The 26,822-nt window shown below is 35.3% G+C and overlaps 1 protein-coding gene and 1 long non-coding RNA gene across 4 annotated transcripts in view; both read right to left on the reverse strand.

Moving 5' to 3' along the window:
* LOC110830210 (uncharacterized) overlaps positions 1-26,822 on the reverse strand; it is a 266,347-nt gene that overhangs the window by 38,367 nt on the left and 201,158 nt on the right. The window contains exon 4 of one of the 3 annotated variants that reach the window (XR_015532516.1): positions 2,991-3,566. The exons of the other annotated variants lie outside the window; for them this stretch is intronic. This is a non-coding gene — a long non-coding RNA (uncharacterized LOC110830210). Of the gene's footprint in view, positions 1-2,990; positions 3,567-26,822 lie in introns of those variants that run through there. 3 annotated transcript variants of the gene reach the window in all.
* On the reverse strand, positions 929-2,583 carry LOC147871256 (uncharacterized). Its single transcript, XM_087340167.1, has one exon. The coding sequence runs from the start codon at positions 1,566-1,568 to the stop codon at positions 1,023-1,025; it is 546 nt and encodes a 181-aa protein (XP_087196293.1). The 5' UTR covers positions 1,569-2,583; the 3' UTR covers positions 929-1,022.

Genomic DNA, 26,822 nt, shown 5'->3' on the forward strand with positions numbered 1-26,822 from the left:
TGACGAATTTTCAAGTTCCGGAAATTTGTAATCAGCTGATCGCCTAAGAGCTTCTCGAAACTGGCCTTACTCCAATGAGTTAAATTAGTGCGGGTCTTCTATTACGTATAATTCGAAACCTGATCTCTTATTAAATACATTTAAGGCTAACTGATTGTTTCTCGATTTACCACTTGTAAATAAAAATAATTTATGCTACAAAAAGTTTACAAATCCTAGACTTGTATGCTTTGAGGAAAAGTGACCCACAGATCCATAAGACAATTGCGCAGTTTTAATATCGTCACTCTCATTACGTGCTGGACATCGGATTACTATGTTTCTGGACAGTCACAATCCAGCGGAGTATGTGCTTTTGTCTTCGACGATGAACAAACTTAAAAAAACTCAGTAATCAAGTTTTAAGTACATTATCTTGACAACACTTTGGTATCGTTTTGCATGCTGGATGCACTTGACATAACGAATAAAGTAATTTATGTGTAAATTCGCTCCTTTCTCTGAAATGTCAGGCAATCAGCGAAGCTCGCTAAAAGAGGCTCGCCATAAGTGAACTGGAATTATTTATTTCGTATAATTATTCACTCAATCCTTCATTTAGTTTGCCACCCGTCCAACGTTGGACAGCAATGAACATATCAGACAAATACGTACTACGTTATTTCAAGGTTACAGTCATCTAAACAGATTATTCCTAAAACCTTCCTAACGATACCAGCATTGCGATGTATCTATTGCCAAGAATTCTTGTTAGCCTTCTCACGTGTTGCGTTATTTCAAAGTTTTCCCCAGGTTCGAATCAATTTAAACTTTGTGCGTACGAACGCAAGCAAACTACTTAAATATAACACACATTTATCAAAGTTTAGATGAACTTAGCGCACTTATCTTCACATCTAAGTAAGAAAACATCGTTAGACACAGTTTAAATTACTTTATTTCATATCGATATCAAGAGTCTGAGGAAATACACGTGCTTTACACAGTAATAAAATAAAATTAAACCATCTTCTACAAGATATTCAGCTTAACTGATACAACAGAATCACATAAGTACAAGTCACACCTATGACAGAGAAAAGAAATTGTAGATTGATTGTGAACAAACCACAGGCCGTAAATTGAATCTTTAAGTTCGTGAGCTGAGAGAAGAATGAGCAAAGATCAGCTGCCAAGCTACTCTCGGCGTCTAGACCGACGAGGAGCGAGTAGACGAGTGGAACAGACTTAGCAGCTTCTTCGCTCGTTTCATCGCAGGCTATAGAAAAAATGACGAGTAGAACGGAATTCATTGTTCCCCAGACGATGGCAATGTAACCTCGGTAAGTAGTTTCAACGACATCATAGTAATTTCTGGCGAGATTCATTATAAAATATGACATCAGTTGGAAAGAAAAAGTATTCATAAGGAATATCGCGGATAAAACTAGGAAAATCTGAAAACCGAATGCAGAATTTATTAGTTGAGTCAAAGCGTAAAGTTCAATCTGCAATTTCTTGATTTTGTGTATGAGATCTGCACATCTACCATATTTTGACGCTTCGATACAGACAAATCTGGAAAGCATTTGCTTTCGTATTCTGCGTCTCTCAGAGGGAAATCTTCAATAATAACCACTTCGAAACATTTAGTGGTATTTAAAGTACGCTCCTCTATTTTATCAAATTCCCCCACTGTTTTATTATCTAACGCTGACATTATATGAATATTTAATTCTTTGAAATATCCATGTAAGACTCTAACATAAAATACGTACTTCACAAATATTAAATAAAATATAATATAGCAATAATGTTCGCCAAAAAGAACATATGAATTAAAATATGACCTCCACAAATAAATGTATGCATAACTCGTAGATACCATAAGAACAACCATAAACACGACTATAATTATTAATGCGAGACCAAGTTTATTGAAATTGTTACTCTTTGCTTGTAGACCGCAGAAGTGTCTCTCAATTGCGTCGATCTCCAGTTCAACAGCATTCAGCTTAACACTCTGACCATTAGCACTAATTATAATGCATATTATACCTGATATGAACGTCACGGAACTCGCAATTATGTCCGGAACCCATATGACAGATTTAACGTAATTATATTCTTCAAAAATAGTTTTTGTTATTCGGTAGACAAAGCAGACCACAAGAATGGTGACCACAGTCAATGACCACAATAAACCCCATAACCTAACAAGATTTTTCCCATCATCTCTTTTCACACGTCCAGTATTGTAATTTGGAAATAAGCAAATAACTTTGCAAAGCTTATAAAATGGATCTGTCACAGAATAAATGTTACACGCCTTCGTCCTTATCATAGTTATGGGACAATCGCCAGAGACAATCACTCAAAAACTGTGTACTTTTCAAACGTTCCTCCAAATACAAAGCATTTAGTTTAAATTATGTGATTACATTAACGTTAGGTGTAGGTATAAACAGTGTTTTTGAAAGCACCAATTAAATTAAGTACAAATTACCAAGAAACAAAACAAATTTCATAAGCTATATCAGTAATGGTTGTAAACACGCCAGAGTGCATTTCGTAATGCAAATTCACTACTAACGTGGCCTCATTGTATCTGAACCATAATAATTACATATGACACTATCGCGCCCACCATGCTGCACAAATATGGAAGATTCAACTTAAAAAATCCACACGCTTTGTATCTAATCTTCATATCCCTCAACTGAGCCGATAACATTGCCAGTTCCTTATAATCTTCTTCTTTTAAATCGTCCTCTAATAGTAATTTCTGCACCAGAATTCTTGAAGTTTCTCCCTCGTTTGCAGCAAATTGGCAGACAGTGGCCATTTTCACAAACATCAACGACAGAAATATATCGCCAAATATTTCTACGACGAAATCGATCTGGAAGCAACAGAGTGCGTAATAGGTGACGAAAACGAGTTCCACCAAGACGCAACACGTAATAGCAAGAATTGATAATCCATAAAGGGAATTTACAAGGCAAACAATGTCGTATATTCCGTTGTATAAAGCCCTAATAGAATGGATATTTTGGCTTATCGATACATGACTATCGGTTTCAACATTTATTGAAGAGACGAGTGTAATATTTTACTAATTCCATTATGATAATGAATTTCGTTTTCCTATTAGCACTCTGTTCTTCTTTTAAATTAAAAAGTTTACCGTCCAATTTTGAAACTTTATCAAGTAACTGAGTAAACTTTATCTTACTGATTACTGACATATGAACCAAACATAGAATGCTAGTAAGGTACGTAAAAATAACATCAATATTTTCAATAATACGTAGTTTTGGCATTAAATAGTTCATATCCTCAGATGATTCATCACGAATATGGCAACATAATCCCACAGAAAATGAAATTACCCATAACAGGCTGTATGTAATATTAAATAAATCACAGGCAATTGGCACAGTTTTCTTAATAAGGTCTTCCTTGAACAACCATGGTAGTAGTCCAAATATTTTGCACACCAAGTGCAGTGGTTTTACGGCTGTGTAAATCGGGCTGGATGTCACAGAGTTATTTGCCATTGGTGATGTCGGTTCTATGAAGGTGACCTGCAAATACAACATCAGACCTAAGGTCCAAAATCCGTTTTCAGCAAATGATAACAAGCCAACAGCCAGTTGCTTGAAGATTTCTGTCTTCTGGGTTGTTGCGCTGTGTAGTCTGGTCGATGTTAACCAACGTTTCAGAGGTCATACTGCCTCCGTCATCTCTGATGACGGAGGCAGTATGACCTCAGAAACGTTGGTAAACATCGACCAGACTACACAGCGCAACAACCCAGAAGACAGAAATCTTCATCGCCCTGATGACGGAGGCAGTATGACCTCTGAAACGTTGGTTAACATCGACCAGACTACACAGTGCAACAACCCAGAAGACAGAAATCTTCACAATAATATATGTGTGGGAAGCCCGTTTATTGTGTCCCTTGGTTGTGATACCGCGTAATCTTCTGAGACTAAACACGAGGTACAATTACCCAGATGACCAAAATTTACGTAAATACATCTGTATACTGTGCAATTTTGAGTGGTCATTATTTGCTTTCAAGAAATTTTATGTTGCATAGGATATCATTATAACTGTCGTCATGGTAATTCCATTAAGGCAGGCCTTCTACGTGCATGTACTTCTGTCATCGTCTACTGAATACGTAAATTTCTGTACAACGAAGCACAGTTCTTGGAACCTCGACGAAAGAACTTAATTTCAATTTCAGTAAACGGTATATTATTATATTTCTTAATTATAAAAGAAGGCGTACTGAAACACATTTCTCTGTCATACATCTCTTAATTTTATTTTGTAAATGCAACGTTCTATGTTTTTTAATAAAATGTGTTTTCGTATTGCTTTACATTTTAAAGTCGTTCTTGACGGGCAGTTTTCTAGTAATGTTACGAACGCGGTTACTCTTTAAAACGAAACACAATGGGCTTCCATTAAAGAGATCGGTCAGTTGAAGTTGTTTAACGAAATAATTTCACTGTAAGTACAGATATAATGAATGTAGAAGCATTTTTTTTGAACAAGTTATTATTCGTTTTTCAAAATTTACGTTACATAACGGAATAGAATTTCCATAAAGCAGGAATTTGTTAATAATAATTCATTCAAGCCGTGTGTCAGACAAGAATTGTTGTCTGTTACCTTAAGCAGAGTGATTTTAACCTCACAATATTTCAGCATATATATCGACATTGTTTATACGACTCTGGCACAATGTCATTAAGTGTAAAAGGACATTAATTAGCAAAGTGAAAGTATAAGGATTTATATAACACAACTCTACTCTCACTAGATAAGGCTAAAGATAAGCGTTTTTAACTAAATTAAGTGTCATTTTATATCTATATCGTAAATTTTATTTTATTTCAGTTACCACTTAATCACGAACTTAGCCTACTCTATCAATTGTTTAAATCCAAATTTATGTCTTCAGATAATATTGCTTACAAAATTGTATAGAAATGCGATAGTATTTAATGTTTATGTTATCATGTTCTTTATAAAAATATCTGTCTCTCGATGTGTTACAATACGATTAGCACAAATATTATTCTTATACATACGAATTATGGGTACAAATGAAATAATCGCGAACCACAAATTTGTATTCACTTAAGCAAGACAGTTAACTACTCTAAGTGCATCATTATTAGTATGTAAGTGCACACGCCAGTATTAATTGTAAACAGAAACGGCCGGTTTAACACAAAGAACCCGAGCGCACTAAATTATACTTTCATTAACACTAATTTCGAGCACATTTCCTGAAGCTCTTTAATTAATTTGTTTTTTATTTATCGATATAACTGGAATTTTTATATGTTAACACATCTTCTATTTGATTAATCACTTGATTGACAACACCTCGTTGTTAATACGTACCCTGCTACAAACAAGAATATGCAGATAAATATATTATAAATAGCATTAAAATAAAGTATAAACCCCCATTATCTTCAGCTGCTCTATTAAGTTCGTAAAGTGCGTAATAGATAGTAGAAACGCAATACGTAAACACACGTTTTCTCCAAGACAACACGAGCTATGAAATGTCAGGTGCATGATTATATAAATAATTTCATTTCCATAGTTCAATAAACCGATCGAAATATTAAATATTTCTCCAGGAAGAGCTGAATATCGTTTTTCTTTACATACGTCAGAATCTCAGTAGCGATACTGGTAAGAATTATAAGGACATGACACGGACATTTTGAAGGACTGACTTCAATATACGTAACTCAGGCACATTCCTACAAAAAAAAGGACTAATTAGCCACACAGACACAAAAACTAAACCAGAAATTAATAATCGTTATTTGTTCCTAAGAACTATAAAAGCACTAATCCACATGTCTTTAATATATCAAATAGGGATTTAAATGAGAAATTTATGTCTGTATTCCTCACGTACCAAAGAAGCTAGTGGGTCTAATAAAAATGTGCTTAAATGAAAACTGTAGCAAAATTCGAGTAGGTAAATATGTATCTGAGACATTCCTCATCAAGAACGGTCTAAAACAAGGAGATGCTTTGTCTCCCTTGCTCTTTAACTTTGCGCTAGAATACGCCATCAGGAAGGTCCAAGGTAGGCAGGAGGGTTTGCAATTGAATGGGACACATCAGCTATTGGCATATTCTGATGATGTTAATTTATTGGGGGACGATATAAATACAATAAAGAGGAATGCAGAAGTTTTACTAGAGGCTGGTAGACAAGTGGGGCAGGAAGTAAATTCAGAAAAAACTAAGTACATGTTAGTATCTCGTCATCAGAAGACAGGCGGGCAAAATTATCTTAGGGCGGCTAATAAATCCTTTGAAAGGGTTACAAAGTTCAACTATTTGGGAACAACAATAACAAATCAAAATGATACTTGTGAGGAAGTTAGGAGGAGACTAAATTCCGGAAATGCTTGCTACTTCTCAGTCCAAAATATTTTGTCTTCCCGTCTGATTTCTAAGAACCTGAAAATTAAAGTATACAAAACAGTAATCTTGCCTGTTATTTTGTATGGGTGCGAAAAATGGTCTCTCACTCAGAGGGAGGAACACAGATTGCAGGTGTTTGAGAATCGGGTGTTGAGGAGGATATTTGGGCCTAAGAGGGAAGACGATGGGGCGTGGAGAAAACTGCGTAATGACGAGCTTAAAAATCTGTACTGCTCCCCCAGTATTGTGAGGGTGATTAAGTCGAGAAGAGTGAGATGGGCCGGGCATGTAGCGCGCATGGATGGGACAAGAGGTGTGCACTGGGTACTGGTTGGGAAACCTGAAGGGAAGAGACCGCTGGGGAGACCTAGACGTAGGTGGGAGGATAATCTCAGGCGGGATCTATGGGAGATAGGAGTTGAAGGAAACTGGATTTTGTTGGCCCAGGACAGGGTCCGGTGGAGGGCTTTGGTTAATTCGGTGATGAACCTTCGGGTTCGGTAAGCCATCTAGTTAGTTAGTTAGTTATTCCTCACGTGTTTATACATACTCATATATCACAACAAGCGCTTAAATATTAACTTGAAATTTTTTTATATGTTTCTTACGTCACATTAAATTTATTATTCGGTCACAGATCCTAATTTTTGATTCGGATACTTCTCCTTAGTCATCGTTCATCACAGGATGCTTCGAAATACAATAACTTAAAAATACACGGAAAATAATGTTACCAGATTCTCAGGCTTATATCTACAGCTAATTCACGTCCATTTTCTTCACTTTTCAATTGGGACTGGCGAATTAACTGGCAGAGTTACGATATGTTTCCTGCTGGAGTAGATATCAACTGTCGTATGATGTCGACGTCGTTATGGAAGAGACAATTTCGAAAGCAAACAAACATAAACGTGGCTGCAAATAGATTGTATCTGCTCGTATAATGATAATTTGAACGTCTATTACAGTAACATATACTTTGTGGTATTTATTCATACAAGATGACAAGTTTACGTAGAGACATGGAAGAGAAAAAAGGCAAACGACCTCAGCTTTCTAACATAGATCAGCTATACCCTGTATTCATAACTAAAGAGACCGGAAATCGGTTTCAATATTTCACTACGTCAATTACTTTTATTTTAAACCACACGTTTAAAGCCGTTAATTTATTGTTATTAAAGAAATTTGTATACACCAGGAAAATTAATTCATTAGCATTTTTAAAGCTCTACTAACTGATTTTTGTGCCTCAATATTAACTGAAAATATCGTCCTACACATTAACCCTACAAATGATCGAATTCACTTTCATGCACTTACGTAGTACACAAAGTGTTTTACATTTGAGACCGTGAATTGAAAATTTATTACTACTATTTCTGTAAGGAAAATAAAGACGTGATATATGTACTTTATATATTACGTTAAAGGGACGGAAAATGGGATGAACATTTGGTACGTAAAAGCGTTCATTACTTACTCTGAGACGTAGCAGAGAAAATGTACATTTCTTTCAGTACGCCTGAACCCACGACAAACTCACAAGTCGCCTAAAACGTGTTCAGTGTTCGCGTAAATATCAGTATGAAGAATCACGAATTAAAATACAATATTTATTTCGAAATTGAACTTCTGTGTTTTATTTCAAGATTACTGGCATTAGCGCCGTTTTCAATTCAGAAGGCAAATTCTGCTGCAAGAGGAAAGAGTTTTCAATATTCAGACATTATCTTGACGACATTCCAGACCATTCTCATCCTCGTGGGATTCTGTATCTCAGAATTGTTTGTAGCCGTCATTGATGAACCTGTTCTACTTTCAACAATTCGAACGATGTGGTTTATTTCATCTGTATCATACCATACCACCTGCATTGTCACTTTAATTCTCAACGTTACAATACACAGACAGTATCTTCCTCGTATATTGAACAGCATAAATGTAATTGACAGCAAGCTGTGTCTTCGTGATAACAGGGAGAAACTTTTTAGAACACGAAGGTCGTCAAGAACGAAGCAGCTGTCACTTATTACTCTAATACTAGGAATTAACTCTGCGTTATCATTCTGCTTTTCATTTAACCGTGGTATTGTGTACAATGCATATACCATTTTACGTACTTTATGCAATGTTATTTTCTTTTTAATCATTTTTCAATACATTACTTTAGTCCTCGTGTTGAAAACGAGGTACGAACAAATTTATTCAACACTTTCCAAACTGCTGTTTACAGATGGCACGTCGCACGATGTTTCTGTGAAATTTAACAGTCGCAGGCGTATTTCAATTTTAGCTTTCAATTTAGATGTCAAGTCCCGAACTGAGGATGTGTTTATGATTCGTGATCTGAGACAAATTTATAGCCAGTTACACGACGTGTTACTACTCATCAACAAATATTACGGAACTACTATTCTCCTGGTTATTATTTCAATATTACTTAATTTGACACCGTCGATCTACTTGGGAATCATACTTTTCAAAGATACTATTGTGTATCGACATGAGTTAAAACAGTATATCGAATCAGTATTGCTCTTATGTTGGTGCGTGTCAATTATATTCATGTATGTGTGGCTAAATTCGTGTTGTCATCTTGTTACAGACGAGGTCTATAAATTAATGGTATGTATCCACAGGATTCAACTACTTCCTAATGTGACACACGGGACAGTTGTTGAACTTAATGCCTTCACTAATCAACTGAGAGACATCAGAGTTGAATTCAGTGTCTGTGGATTATTCGCCTTAAATTTGCAATTTTTGTGTGCGAGTTTTGGTGTTATTACGTCATATATTCTAGTGCTGATTCAGTTATAGTAAATATATTTACATGAGGATATTCGAGCATTTTAATTTTGAATTAACGTTTCTGATATACACTAATTTGTTTTAGGGGCAGAAGTAACTTCGATCAAACGCTGTGAAAATACACACCTTACCTTGCCTTGCCTTGAACTGTTCTTGAAATTTGAGGCAGTTTCTCGTGCTGTGTACGTGGTCTAGTGACGTTAAAGTCTTTTTAAATTTCACAATATTTTATTACAGTCAGGAAAGTTTGTGCGTACTCTATATTTTGGAATTGTTTTATTTATGAAATGTACGGAATAGAATGTTTTAGTATTTTGGTGTGCTCGTAATATTAATGTTTGACTCACTTTAGGATCGATCGTATTCTGAAAGTGTGTTTCTTACATATTTAATTAGGTTTAAAAATACATTAACTCATTCCACGTTTATTTTGATTTAAAAAACGTCTTTTATTTTACTTCTTCGTAAAAACTAATTGTGTTGAAAACTCATAAATAATTAGCTTCAGGTGTTCCGAGAAGACGAACTGATTTGCTTCATTTATCTCTTCATATACTAGATTAATCCAGCCCAGGAATTTTAGTTTCATGTTCTCCAGATACGCCCTGAATGGCAAGGGAATTATTACTGACTGTACTCAGTGGAAAATCCTGTTCTACAATTCAGGTCGTGCGAAAACACATTATTATTAAATCTCCCCCCCCCCCCCCAAATCCCACCAAAATGAAGAGGTACGTATTATTACGATTATCAGGTTACTGTTGTGGTACAAGGTAGAATTATTTTTATATTCCACCAATGTGCCTGTAGCATACAACTTTGTCATCCCAATTTGAGTAATTTTCATACAATCACATAGTTTAATTTAAATATAGCCTAACTTCGAAAATTATTCTGTAAACATTATTCAAACAATTATTGTTATTATTAATTATTATAAATGAATTGAATTGAATTGAATACTATACCACTACAATATTTAAAAAAGTGTGAAACAGAATCTGAAAAATATGATTAATTTCCTTCGAACAAAATGCACAAATGACTTGATAAAGGCATACATTTCTTTATTTATGGTAGTACTAGCTGAGATACTATACGTACATTTATATTCCCTGTTACTAGTTCGTTAACGGATGTGATGTAATATGTAGGTAAATATGTATCTATGTTAAGTGCGGAAAATGAAAACAAAATCGATTACATGACATTTATTTGCATTGTAATCAATAAGCCCATGAGAATATTACCGTCGACTGTTGACTTCATTACACAAATTTACAAACTTCAAAATTGTAAACAGAAAATTTTTTGTTTGTATATTACAGTATGAAACTAATAACGTAAAACACTTTAGAATAAGTCTATGAGTAATTATTTATTTTCCATTACTCCTAATTGACTCCACACACACACACACAACTAAAGCAGACAATTATAAATTCTGTCGCACGATTCCAACATTAATACAGACAAGAAAGTGTCACTGTTGATGCCAGTTCGTGATAAATTGTGTTTGTGTGAGATAAAGGAAAATAGATTTGACTAGGAAAAAATTTCCAAGTAGACGTATAATTGTATTTCTTGGTCGATGTTCGTTTTATGAACTAGCATTACAAAATTTTAGTACTTTGAAGCTTTGCCATGAAGAAAGAACCGTTTGAACAAGATGTTCATTTCGTTATTCAGCCTCTACATTTTGTGTCAAAAATATTTGGAATGTGTCCTTTCCATATCGATCCAAAATACAGGTACGATAATGAAAGACTGTGTAATATTTTACATAACATGTTAGCAACATTTATGATTGTTACCTTATTTTTTGGCTTATATAGCAGCATGATATATGCAATTGAATTCAATGATCCCACATTCAATATATTCGTTCGTGTGGTTTGGGTTTTTAGTATTGTAGCTGCATATTCGACGAGTATACTGGGATTAATTTTTAGTGTTACAAGGAACAAGAATCATATGACAGCCGTGTTAGCCAGCATCTGCCGAGTAGACAAGAAGTTGGTGCACCGTCACAGTAAACAGAATATTTACACAAGCCAGAGATCACACGTAAAGTTGCAGCTAAAGATTATGTTTATAACATTAGGGATTGTTTCTTCGTCTTGTGCTTACTCGTTTTATAATGGCACATGGACGTGTTTAATGTACATGATTTCGCAAATATTAAGCGCTGTCATAAACAACGTCAAGACATTACAGTACGTGAATGTAATACTGATAGTGAAGCAGAGATATCAGCTTATGAAACACTTACTGCTAAAGGAAGTCCTCGCAGACAGCTGTTCGAGAAATCCTGGACCTTTTAAGGTCCACAACGCCAATAAGATATTTCTGACGACAGATAACTTGAAGAATTACAAGGATTCTAGTAACGTGTGCAGAATCCGCGACTTGCGAATGGTCCATAGCGAACTCTATGACGTGATACACGAGAATAACAACAGCTATGGGATTATAATCGTACTTGACTTTATTACCGGACTGACAAACTCTGTGGGCACAACATATTTCGGAGTTATGACTATAAATGACGCAGTTTTCAATAATGGTAACTTTGAAATATATTTTAAAGGGATAACTCTTCTGTCTATGTGTGCTTTTGAACTATTCGCATTATTTTGGCTGACGACGTGCTGTCATTCAACTGCTGAAGAATTCAATGCTACGCTCATTCATATACAAAAACTACTTTTGTATCCGTATATAAGCACTTGGACTATAGTGGATCTGAAGAGTTTCTCATCTCAACTGAAAAACGTCAAGATTGAATTTAATATTTGCGGATTCTTCAATTTAAATCTGCATTTCTTTTGTGCGAGTGTTGGTGTTATGTTTACGTATATAATAGTGTTGAGTCAGTTTAATCAAAAAGTTTAATCTACGTCAATTACGTTCTGATGTGAATCATGTAAATGCACATTAATATCTTTGTAATTTTGATTAGGATAAAACACCTTATGTCTGAGAGACTCCTGTGTGTTCAACTCGCTCAGTAGGGTCGGTTCACTCAGCCTGGTGGAAAAACTGGTTATGCGGAAAACAGAAACAATATTTAGACTATGAAAAGGACAGATGTTATCTCGTGCGTAGCTAGAAATAATATATTCACATGTAAGTCTGATGATTAGTGTGTAATCGCTTCGTAACTTGTAGAATTCTTTGGAGCAGTTATTATGCTCATGTAGCGCTCTTTCACTGATACTGACAATATTTATGAATAAAAATGTACCAATAAATTTAATTATATTTAAAATTGTACTTTGTCTGATTTTTAGTATGCGCTATATAAATGTGACAAAATGGAATTAAAGTGGTTTTTAATTCTGATCAAGACAAAATAAATATTGTAAGGTTTAATGTTTTCACAGCGATGAGTATGAAGATTTCTGTCTTGTAGGTTGCTACACTTAATATAGTATATTCATCGCCCTGATGACGGAGGCAGTATGACCTCTGAAACGTTTGTAAACATCGACCAGACTACACAGCGCAAAAACGCAGAAGACAGAAATCTTCATACTCATCGCCCTGATGACGGAGGCAGTATGACCTCTGAAACGTTGGTTAACATCGACCAGACTACACAGCGCAACAACCCAGAAGACAGAAGTCTGCGGAATAAATATTGTAATAAAATTTACCATTAAGATCTAGACACAGAAGAATCTTATGATTTACACTCATCAGTGAAATTTCGGGTTCTCACGGCGTCGAGTATAAAATGGATGTCTTCTGGGATCTTAAACAGAGTCCTGAAGTCGAGTGGTCAGCAAACGTGCCTTTTACTAGGGAGGGCCTCGTTTAAAATGTAGGACCAGAGACGGACTATTCTGATAGATGATTTTCTCTGTTTTCCTCCGACCCCACAGACAATTAACGAAACAGTTCCGTAAATTCGGAAGCAAATGCTTCTTCCCACTTCCTTTCGAGTGTATAATTCTCTAGCCATCATAACATTTGACGCTGTACAGTCTGAAACATTGAAAGCGTCGTTGAATAAGCTATAAATATACAATCACCAGATCATGAAGGCTTATTTTTACAGTATTAACGTCGTTCCTTTCTATACTAAAGGTCGGTGGAATAATAATAATAATAATGAACTATGGCCAAATATAATATTTGACAGATAAAACCTCCGTTCCGATAATTTCGTTTGGTTATGCCTCAGACTAATGTAATATTAAAATATTTCTAATTCTCTAAAATGTATGTTAAACATTTAAAATTCCTAAATATATTACTTAAAATAAATACCGTTGGAGTAACTTACGCGGTTGCTATTTAATGAAATATCCAAACCGCCCGCACAAATGTTAATGTATTTATTGGCATTACCGAATTACTCATCAAGGAATGTGTATTACCGAAATTACACATTGCACAATACAACAGACACTTCTGTCTTATGTACCATCCATCACCTGTTCGAATAAGAAATTATTTTCAAATTGCAGAATGGGTATGATCGATACGACCTAAATATATATGTATGTTAAGTTCAGAAAATAAAACCAAAATCGATCACAAGGCATTTATTTGCATTGTAATCAATAAGCCCATGAGAATATTACCGTGGACTGTTGACTTCATTACACACATTTACACGTTTCAAAATTATAGACAGAAACTTTTTTCTTTGTAAATTACAGTATGAAACTATTAACTTAGAACACTTTAGAATCGGTCTATGAGTAATTATCTATCCTCCATTACTCCTAATTAAGTCCACACACACAACTCAAGCGGACAATTATAAATTCTGTCGCACGATTCCAACATTAATACAGACAAAAATTGTCACTGTTGATGCCAGTTCGTGAAAAATTGTGTTTGTGTGAGATAAAGGAAATTAGAGGTTACAAGGCAAAAATTTCCAAGTACACGTATAATTGAATTACTTGGTCGATGTTCGTTTTATGAACTAGCATTACAAAATTTTAGTACTTTGAAGCTTTGCCATGAAGGAAGAGCCGTTTGAACATGATGTTCATTTCGTTATTCAGCCTCTACATTTTGTGTCAAAAATATTTGGAATGTGTCCTTTCCATATCGATCCAAAATACAGGTACGATAATGAAAGACTGTGTAATGTTTTACATAACATGTTAGCAACATTTATGATTGTTATGTTACTTTTTGGTTTGTATAGCAACATGGTATATGCAACTGAATTGATTGATCCCACATTCAATATAATCGTTCGTGTGGTTTGGGTTATTAGTGTTGTAACTGCATATTCGTCGAGTATACTGGGATTAATTTTTAGTATTACAAGGAACAAGAATCATATGACAGCCGTGTTAGCCAGCATCTGCCGAGTAGACAAGAAGTTGTTGCACCGTCACAATAAACAGAATATTTACACAAGCCAGAGATCACACGTAATGATGCAGCTGAAGGTTATGTTTATATTATTAGGGATTGTTTTTTCGTCTTGTGCTTACTCGTTTTACAATGGCACATGGACGTGTTTAATGTTCATGATTTCGCAAATATTAAGCGTTGCCATAAACATCGTCAATACATTACAGTACGTGAATGTAATACTGATAGTGAAGCAGAGATATCAGCTTATGAAACACTTACTGTTAAAGGAAGTCCTCTCAGACAGCTGTTCGAGAAATCCTGGACCTTTTAAGAGCCACAACGCTAATAAGTTATTTCTGACGACAGATAACTTGAAGAATTACAAGGATTCTAGTAACGTGTGCAGAATCCGTGACTTGCGAATGGTCCACAGCGAACTCTATGACGTGATACATGAGAATAACAACAGCTATGGGATTATAATCGTACTTGACTTTATTACCGGACTGACAAACTCTGTGGGCACAACATATTTCGGAGTTATGACTATAAATGACGCAGTTTTCAATAATGGTAACTTTGAAATATATTTTAAAGGGATAACTCTTCTGTCTATGTGTGCTTTTGAACTATTCGCATTATTTTGGCTGACGACGTGCTGTCATTCAACTGCTGAAGAATTCAATGCTACGCTCATTCATATACAAAAACTACTTTTGTATCCGTATATAAGCACTTGGACTATAGTGGATCTGAAGAGTTTCTCATCTCAACTGAAAAACGTCAAGATTGAATTTAATATTTGCGGATTCTTCAATTTAAATCTGCATTTCTTTTGTGCGAGTGTTGGTGTTATGTTTACGTATATAATAGTGTTGAGTCAGTTTAATCAAAAAGTTTAATCTACGTCAATTACGTTCTGATGTGAATCATGTAAATGCACATTAATATCTTTGTAATTTTGATTAGGATAAAACACCTTATGTCTGAGAGACTCCTGTGTGTTCAACTCGCTCAGTAGGGTCGGTTCACTCAGCCTGGTGGAAAAACTGGTTATGCGGAAAACAGAAACAATATTTAGACTATGAAAAGGACAGATGTTATCTCGTGCGTAGCTAGAAATAATATATTCACATGTAAGTCTGATGATTAGTGTGTAATCGCTTCGTAACTTGTAGAATTCTTTGGAGCAGTTATTATGCTCATGTAGCGCTCTTTCACTGATACTGACAATATTTATGAATAAAAATGTACCAATAAATTTAATTATATTTAAAATTGTACTTTGTCTGATTTTTAGTATGCGCTATATAAATGTGACAAAATGGAATTAAAGTGGTTTTTAATTCTGATCAAGACAAAATAAATATTGTAAGGTTTAATGTTTTCACAGCGATGAGTATGAAGATTTCTGTCTTGTAGGTTGCTACACTTAATATAGTATATTCATCGCCCTGATGACGGAGGCAGTATGACCTCTGAAACGTTTGTAAACATCGACCAGACTACACAGCGCAAAAACGCAGAAGACAGAAATCTTCATACTCATCGCCCTGATGACGGAGGCAGTATGACCTCTGAAACGTTGGTTAACATCGACCAGACTACACAGCGCAACAACCCAGAAGACAGAAGTCTGCGGAATAAATATTGTAATAAAATTTACCATTAAGATCTAGACACAGAAGAATCTTATGATTTACACTCATCAGTGAAATTTCGGGTTCTCACGGCGTCGAGTATAAAATGGATGTCTTCTGGGATCTTAAACAGAGTCCTGAAGTCGAGTGGTCAGCAAACGTGCCTTTTACTAGGGAGGGCCTCGTTTAAAATGTAGGACCAGAGACGGACTATTCTGATAGATGATTTTCTCTGTTTTCCTCCGACCCCACAGACAATTAACGAAACAGTTCCGTAAATTCGGAAGCAAATGCTTCTTCCCACTTCCTTTCGAGTGTATAATTCTCTAGCCATCATAACATTTGACGCTGTACAGTCTGAAACATTGAAAGCGTCGTTGAATAAGCTATAAATATACAATCACCAGATCATGAAGGCTTATTTTTACAGTATTAACGTCGTTCCTTTCTATACTAAAGGTCGGTGGAATAATAATAATAATAATGAACTATGGCCAAATATAATATTTGACAGATAAAACCTCCGTTCCGATAATTTCGTTTGGTTATGCCTCAGACTAATGTAATATTAAAATATTTCTAATTCTCTAAAATGTATGTTAAACATTTAAAATTCCTAAATATATTACTTAAAATAAATACCGTTGGAGTAACTTACGCGGTTGCTATTTAATGAAATATCCAAACCGCCCGCACAAATGTTAATGTATTTATTGGCATTACCGAATTACTCATCAAGGAATGTGTATTACCGAAATTACACATTGCACAATACAACAGACACTTCTGTCTTATGTACCATCCATCACCTGTTCGAATAAGAAATTATTTTCAAATTGCAGAATGGGTATGATCGATACGACCTAAATATATATGTATGTTAAGTTCAGAAAATAAAACCAAAATCGATCACAAGGCATTTATTTGCATTGTAATCAATAAGCCCATGAGAATATTACCGTGGACTGTTGACTTCATTACACACATTTACACGTTTCAAAATTATAGACAGAAACTTTTTTCTTTGTAAATTACAGTATGAAACTATTAACTTAGAACACTTTAGAATCGGTCTATGAGTAATTATCTATCCTCCATTACTCCTAATTAAGTCCACACACACAACTCAAGCGGACAATTATAAATTCTGTCGCACGATTCCAACATTAATACAGACAAAAATTGTCACTGTTGATGCCAGTTCGTGAAAAATTGTGTTTGTGTGAGATAAAGGAAATTAGAGGTTACAAGGCAAAAATTTCCAAGTACACGTATAATTGAATTACTTGGTCGATGTTCGTTTTATGAACTAGCATTACAAAATTTTAGTACTTTGAAGCTTTGCCATGAAGGAAGAGCCGTTTGAACATGATGTTCATTTCGTTATTCAGCCTCTACATTTTGTGTCAAAAATATTTGGAATGTGTCCTTTCCATATCGATCCAAAATACAGGTACGATAATGAAAGACTGTGTAATGTTTTACATAACATGTTAGCAACATTTATGATTGTTATGTTACTTTTTGGTTTGTATAGCAACATGGTATATGCAACTGAATTGATTGATCCCACATTCAATATAATCGTTCGTGTGGTTTGGGTTATTAGTGTTGTAACTGCATATTCGTCGAGTATACTGGGATTAATTTTTAGTATTACAAGGAACAAGAATCATATGACAGCCGTGTTAGCCAGCATCTGCCGAGTAGACAAGAAGTTGTTGCACCGTCACAATAAACAGAATATTTACACAAGCCAGAGATCACACGTAATGATGCAGCTGAAGGTTATGTTTATATTATTAGGGATTGTTTTTTCGTCTTGTGCTTACTCGTTTTACAATGGCACATGGACGTGTTTAATGTTCATGATTTCGCAAATATTAAGCGTTGCCATAAACATCGTCAATACATTACAGTACGTGAATGTAATACTGATAGTGAAGCAGAGATATCAGCTTATGAAACACTTACTGTTAAAGGAAGTCCTCTCAGACAGCTGTTCGAGAAATCCTGGACCTTTTAAGAGCCACAACGCTAATAAGTTATTTCTGACGACAGATAACTTGAAGAATTACAAGGATTCTAGTAACGTGTGCAGAATCCGTGACTTGCGAATGGTCCACAGCGAACTCTATGACGTGATACATGAGAATAACAACAGCTATGGGATTGTAATCTTACTTGAGTTTATTACTGTACTGACATACTCTGTGTTCGCAACATATTTCGGAGTAATAACTATGAATGACGCAGTTTTCAATAATGGTAACTTTGAAATTTATTTTAAAGGGATAACTCTTCTGTCTATGTGTGCTTTTGAACTACTCGCCTTTTTTTGGCTGACGACGTGCTGTAATTCAACTGCTGAAGAATTCAATGCTACTCTCATTCATATACAAAAACTACTTTTGTATCCGTATATAAGCACTTGGACTATAGTGGATCTGAAGAGTTTCTCATCTCAACTGAAAAACGTCAAGATTGAATTTAATATTTGCGGATTCTTCAATTTAAATCTGCATTTCTTTTGTGCGAGTGTTGGTGGTATGTTTACGTATATAATAGTGTTGAGTCAGTTTAATCAAAAAGTTTAATCTACGTCAATTACGTTCTGCTGTGAATCATGTAAATGCACATTAATATCTTTGTAATTTTGATTAGGATAAAACACCTTATGTCTGAGAGACTCCTGTGTGTTCAACTCGCTCAGTAGGGTCGGTTCACTCAGCCTGGTGGAAAAAATGGTTATGCGGAAAACAGAAACAATATTTAGACTATGAAAAAGGCCAGATGTTATCTCGTGCGTAGCTAGAAATAATATATTCGCATGTAAGTCTGATGATTAGTGTGTAATCGCTTCGTAACTTGTAGAATTCTTTGGAGCAGTTATTATGCTCATGTAGCGCTCTTTCACTGATACTGACAATATTTATATATGAAAATGTACCAATAAATTTAACATTAGTAATATTTAAATTTGTGCTTTCTCTGATTTAATTATGAGCAATAAATGAGACAAAATGGAATTAAATTCGTTTTTAATTCTGATTAAGACAGAATAAATATTGTAATATTTGACGTTGTGTGTGTGCTTGTATTAATTTATGTTGATATTCGCAATGTGACACAGCACAAATTAGAGTTTTGCTTGCAATGGTTATATTATAGAAAACGCAGTTGCAAGTCAAAAGCTATTATTAACAGCTGTGTTAAATGTTAATTCAGCGCAATCTAAGAATTGGAGTCTGTACTAAAAATATTAAATTAAATGTTTTGTTAAATATAAGTTTGCCAAAGCAATTACGTTTACTGTCTCTCTCTCCTCTAACACTTTTGGTCAGTATTGATTACTCTGTAGTAATCTGTAATATCGGCTGAGAAGGTGTAGCTAGCAACGTTAAGTTGAGGGGGGTGGCGATAGTTGTCAGAATATTATGGTTTTCGTGATGTTTCGAACAGTTTTCGGCTTACAATTTAGTACATGTGTGTATGTTAGTAAAGGGTACAAATTCTTTATCTGTGAAATTATGCAAAATATATCCTGTCAAATACAGCTTTGAAGCTAAACGTGTTCCCACACAAGGGGAACAAATATTGGCGATCAGAAAAATTAATGCAAGATACAAGAATTGTAAACATATACCACGTATAATGCTAAGAAAATGTCACTCAGCTGCGGTCTCACACCTCAGTGGCACAAAGTCCTTCTTGAAAAAAGAATAACACTCAATCATTTGGTCAATAAATTCCCTTTTTCTCATTCCGAGAGTTCGAAACCGTTTTCGCGTACGCCCATCACTGAAGCCAATCATGAGCTATAATAGTTCAGTCCCAACCCCTAAAGTCTATTGGTATGATATCTATTTTAATATTATCTCCCCAATTCTCTCAAAACCTTCAGAACAAAAATATTTATTTTATAATTTTTCTCCTTAAATATTATATGCCGCGGTCATTTAATCGTCCTTGATGTAATTATAATCAGCATCAAATATTTGTTGAAGATTATGAATTACTAAATTATTTATTACTTAACTTCATCTATGTGGGTGTTGTTCACACCTTCTTCATGCGCAATGATTCACTTCAGTGCTCTGAAACTTACAATTAACCACGTGATTCACACGTTATCAGTTATGTTATTTTTAACGTAATCGCCTTCTGAATCGGTTCAGATTTATACCACATTTAAAAAAAAAATTCAAATCCAATACAAACAATTAGAGATATTTGGAATATATTTAATAAGATTCACAGAAAGACCTGTTAATCTAATAAGGTGACTAACTCCACAGTACATGACCCTCTGTTAAAAAATTACTGTTCCTCAGATAGTCAAAAAATTATTTGTGGGCTGCAACGCTGTGGACTTAAATGCAAATAAAAACACTTCAGGACGACCATTACCCTCATCTTCAGAGCTTCACCTATGTAGATGGAGGCAGTAGGTTCTTAAACTTGGTGAGAAACATCATTGAAACGATATGTTCACAAATCATGAAAAATTAATTTCGAAACCGCTAGAATGTTTCAAAGGCACGTAGCCACCAGTTTTTGAACTAAAATAAGGCAGCCTATAACATCAAAGCTGCTAATTTTAACGTATCGAACTCCCAGCAAACTGTGTGTGTGCGCAGTATATCATCGACTGAGAAGACATCCTAAGCAGTTGTAATCCACTCTGCTGCCCCTGCAGACTGAGGTAAACCGCTTGTAGCAACCCAGCCTCACAATCTCTTGAACACGTGTTCCCCGGTCACGACGCGAATCCATGTATCTGGACTTCAATTATATGGCTTGGTTTTCATCGTCCCCGGCAATGCGACGCGAAAGTCTATACAGAACGGTTTTAAAGTTTATTAAATTTCATATATTAAAAGTAATGACATTCGGAGGGATAAATCAGTGCAGATGCAAAATCAATTTGAGTCGAAAATGTCAAACACGTGTCAGAAAATCATCCGTCTGGAAGACAGCCAATAAGGCATTTTAAAAATTAACATTTATGACGGAATAATAAAAAGAATAATTTATAACGTCAATAATTTCTGTGCTTCTCTTTTCATATTTGATCGTAAAATGGAAATAACACAGAACAGAACCATTATACCATTCAACAGTTTATTCCTTATTATAGACTTCAATACACACACCAGCAATTTCATACTCCTCCAAAGTCCAAGGAATTTAGGTCAGGTAACCTTGGTGGCTTACATCTACCCAACGACAGCCTCTCGGACGTGTATCTGTTGGAAATTTTGTATTCGAACCGAGCCCAAAAACTCGTCCTTAATCTACGCACGATGTGTTCTGGGACACCCTATATAATACAAGACTTTCATACCATTAACGGCTTCGAAATTGCTTCGACCATAAAATGATATTGCTTCAATACAGCTATCGGATTCACAGGGAATAAGCCCCCAGTACCGACATTTCCCAACTTCTCCTCCAGTTTCCTAACGTGTCTGATGGAATGCCTACAGCTACTCCATTATAATATCTGTACAACGCAGATTTCCACAAGGGGACACTGTGTATTGAGATGAAGGTGAAACCAACGTCGGAGAACAACAATGGATCCTGAAGCTTTCAAAATAAGTGAATTCGCTTATACACACAGAGAAAACGAGAAAACATAAACGTATTACTCTATACTCCTCACCCTAGTCAGCTTAAACACACGCCAAAATTGTTTTCAAGATTTTTTTTTATATTTGAGGTTATGTTTTCAAGATTTTTTTTATATTTGAGGTTATGTTTCCAAGATTTGTTTTTATATTTGAGGTTATGTTTTCCAGATTTTTTTATATTTGAGGTTATGTTTTCAAGATTTTTTTTATATTTCAGGTTATGTTTTCAAGATTGTTTTTTATATTTGAGGTTATGTTTCCAAGATTTTTTTATATTTGAGGTTATGTTTTCAAGATTTGTTTTTATATTTGAGGTTATGTTTTCAAGATTTCTTTTTTATATTTGAGGTTATGTTTTCAAGATTTTTTTTATATTTGAGGTTATGTTTCCAAGATTTGTTTTTATATTTGAGGTTATGTTTCCAAGATTTGTTTTTATATTTGAGGTTATGTTTTCAAGATTTTTTTATATTTGAGGTTATGTTTCCAGGATTTGTTTTTATATTTGAGGTTTGGTTTTCAAGATTTTTTTATATTTGAGGTTATGTTTTCAAGATTTTTTTTATATTTGAGGTTATGTTTTCAAGATTTTTTTCATATTTGAGGTTATGTTTTCAAGTTTTTTTTTTTATATTTGAGGTTATGTTTCCAAGATTTTTTTTTATATTTGAGGTTATGACGACGATGCATATTTCGATGTTGGTCTTTTGCTTTGTAACTATGAAGATGGTAGCAGTATGTTCCACCTAGATGTTTGTAACTGTATTCAAGTTCACATGCATCGGTAAGTAGTATTCTGACAGTTACGAAAAAGTTCCAGCTCATGAAGAAACGTCCTGTGTCATAGAGTTACTTATTTCACGACGTGAAATACTGGAACATTGGAAAGCTGAAATTACATCTGTGCCTCAAAAGAATAGCAATAACGTGGACACGATAAGAATCTGTCACTACTATCTTAAACGGATTAAGACCAGACGTAACTCACTCCACAACAGCACGTAAATCGAAAAAAAAAAGATTCCTGTGACCAAAGACGAGTGACGTTCTTGACATCTGCTACACTCCACAGAAGCCAACGTGACGTAAACCGAAAATTAACGTCAGTGTTCAAACTTCATGACAGCGCATATCGATCCACGAACTTGATACTATATTCGCTTCCGTGTGTCGTTTATATTTCAAAACAATGAGACGCTTTCTCCATCTGACGGGCAATAACTAAACTGCATGTACTCGATAATCGATCTCCTCACCCAAATAATGCTCTGCACTTCTCTACTAGCCGTCACAAAATTGCCTGCTTCAAGGTCACATCAACATCGCACGACTTTACATCACGAACAGCGGACCCTACAAGAGAGAAAAGAGCTCAGAACTCGCACCGTAGCAAAGCTGTACTAGTTCCTTAGAGCCGCGCGGTATGTGAGGTCAAGTTCGTCTGTGGCCTTTAAGCACAAAAGTAGAGATTTGATAACGCGAATGATTTCATAACGACAATTACTCGACTAAACCGGTTCATATCGCCTAATTATAGAATTACTAACGGTCAACTGTGGGGATGTTCTGGAGAGGTGCTCAAGAATTCTTATAGATGTTCTGGAGAAGAACTGGAGAAGTCTTGAAGACGTTATACGGAAGTTCATAAGTCCTGGAAGAGTACTGCTGAAATCCTGGAGAAGTTCTGGAGAAGTCCTGGAACGGATCTGTGCAAGTCCTTAAGCGGTTAGGTCGGATTCATTTAAATTATATTGGGATACATTGAATTTGGTAAGGTTTGCGTTGTTCCGGGTTAAGTTTTTTTAGTTTAGTTTATGTTAGATTGGGTTTACTTGTTTTAGGTCAGGTTAGGATTTTTAGCTTGGGTTAGATAAAGTTATGTTTTACGATGGATTGGGTTGTGTCCTGGACAATATCTAGCTTTTTCATCGCAACGTAATTATAAATTATTTACCTGGACAGGTTTTTGTAGTACGTAAATTATTTTTTCGTCTATAATTTTACCTAAGTTTACATTCCCCTTCGTTTTTAATGTGTATACTTTAACAGTGTTTTAATTAATTAAGTCATGATGCAGAAATAGTTATCCGGAAATACTATTCTGTATATGGAAAATGTTATTTATAGGCTATAAATGAATATTCCTACATTAAAGTATTCACACAATTGATTCTGACATATTATAACACCCTGATGATGAAGGCAACAAGTACCTCTAAAACGACGATAAACGTTTATCACACTATGTGGCGCTACAGATCAGAAGACAGCGATCATGACATGGATGTTTGTGGGTTAATGCACATTTGAACTTGTGATTTGATACACTTTTACGCGTACCGCGGCTTCGTCTGTTCGTATATTGGCTAAAGCTCGAGGGCTGAACGCTTGGAGAGCAGTTTTTAATGAGTTTTAGCTTAGAAAATTATCTCTGGTGTCGCACTCAGAGCCTTGCTAGATCACTGCCTGTACAGGACCAAGCAAACATTGAAAATGGCGTAAGAGTAAGCGTGGGGAAGAAAACGTAATTCTACTACAAACAACGAAATGTAATTTATTCTAATTAACCAGAGGAAAAAGAATCATCTCACCCGTAATAGAATAATGTACTAAAAAGTACATCAGCTGTACTTCAAATGAGCTGTACGTAAGAATTCAGTCCGTACCGCGAAGAAAACACCGCACTTCACCATTACAAAGATCAACTGGTTAACGCTGTTTAAGGAAGTAATCGCTGTTTACACTGAGAATCATAGTTCGTCTGATTAATATTAAAGAATTCAGTCCGTACCGCGAAGAAAACACCGCACTTCACCATTACAAACATCAACTGGTTAACGCTGTTTAAGTCAGAATCATAAAAAACCACGCGCGCGCACACAAATACGAAATCAAGGGTTATTGATTGTTAATTCTGGAGGTACATACACCAGACCAACTGGAAACATTACATTTGATTATACAAGGACAGTAATACACGGTTGCTGGAAGTCTATAAATGGCTCCACACTTATCGACTAGAAAGTAGCTTTTCGATATATTTACCAGCACTGATCACGAAAGGGACCTCCCGCACGCTAACCAACCTAACCTATTATCAGCATTCGTCTGTACACAGCAGGTAAGCTTGATTTGGTGCGTACGAATTTCGAGCTGACCATAAGATCTTGATATCCCTAATACAGCAATGTCCAAAATATCAAAACAGCTTTAAGAACATAGTTCGTTACGTAATGTAATGACAGATACGAATCTGTGAATAATTATTCCTACGATATCGATTGTGGTATTCAAGAATGTACGTGGTTACCAAAGTTCTGGAGGAACGTACCTCTTCCAGCATCAAGGTACATATTTTCTGTCACTCTTAACATGAACGACACACGTTCCTCCGAAATGTTTGTAACCACGTACGAACTAAATGGCGACTAGACACAGATGAACCATTTCATTGCCTTGGGAACCTCAATTTATATTAGAATTAGGGAAATTAATTTTTATCTCAAAAGCGAAGTATGTTCATCCTTGCCTTCAGTAATTACAATACTGTGACACGCTCATTTCTTTCATACCTTTGTTATTTGAATATCTTCGTCACAAAAGTCATAATAACTTCTAAAATCTGCCTAATAGTAGCATAACTCATAAAATAGAACTATTGCCGTGCATAATCAATAGTGAAAACTTCCAGAGTTCTGGGGGTCCATAAAACACACACACATATTTACTGTGACAATAATATTATTGAGGTTATATATACAAAACCCTACAATTTCCGTACAGTTCCGATAAAAACAAAATTTGGATATTTTGAAAGTATCATTACAACCTTAACTGAATTTCCATTTCCATTTTGAGCAGTGAATGATTTTTTTTTCAACAGAAATCGAGTAGTAAATGCATCGCCGGAAGAAATGTGAACATTTGTTTGTATTTATAAGACGTGTTTCTGTCTAAAATACCTCGACAAGTAAGTCGTATATGTCACTAATGCATTCAAATACCAACAATATTAATCCTGTAAGTTACATGTTTCATTGTTATTGCGTGTAAACCAGTGTGAAAGTCAGGCATGAGTGAACTACACTTGGGTCTGAAAAGCTTCAATTACTGACCACTACGCGACTCTGGACTCTCGTAAATGATAGCCTTCGATGCCTGGAGTATTATTATTCAAAGCCAGCACGAAGTAACACAAAACGGACAACATGTCAAAAGCAGGTCACGATAATAGAAATTGCCACAGATTTAACTTTATAAAGTTGCACAACGTGTAATATTGACCCTGTTTGATACACGCATTATCTTTATATATAAACTGCCTGCTTTGCCCCAATAGCAGAGATGCCTTCCAGTCTCTTGTTAATGAATACAACGGGATTATTTTCAGAAGAAAACATGGCTAACCACTCAGCACTATAAAAAACAAACGTTTCAAATACCTAACGCCTCGGAAACTCTTAAAATGGCATTGGTCATTTTGAAACGCCTACATAATATTTGCTAATTCATTACGCACCAATGCTGACGTATGAAATGGTTTGGTTTAATAAAATGTCTTTACGCCAAACATTGAATGTGTATATAACTTTATGGGGCACCTGTACAGTGAAACGAGCATCCTAAGCATCAATGGCGCCCTTAAACGGGCCGTGACCCGGGTGAACCTGACCCAGGAGGTCACTAACTACCACCACGCCCATGGCACACTGGCGAAATAGCGACCGGACATGACGGAGACAGACAAGAGCGTGACCTTGGATCCATACTAAGAATGAAGGAAGAAGCTATAAGAAGGCAGGGACGACGTAGTCTACAAGAAAAGAAGATAAGTGAGGAATCTTAGAGTAGACAGAAACATTTCATGGAGAATCAAACCAATAAAATTAATGAGAGATATATGAGTTGAAGGAGAAAAATGATAAATGAATGGATAAATCAGTGA

Source organism: Zootermopsis nevadensis, unplaced genomic scaffold (assembly GCF_977971745.1).
Source record: "Zootermopsis nevadensis isolate Lab colony 2312 unplaced genomic scaffold, Znev_1.0 Znev_ptg000061l, whole genome shotgun sequence".
Taxonomy (NCBI): domain Eukaryota; kingdom Metazoa; phylum Arthropoda; class Insecta; order Blattodea; family Termopsidae; genus Zootermopsis; species Zootermopsis nevadensis.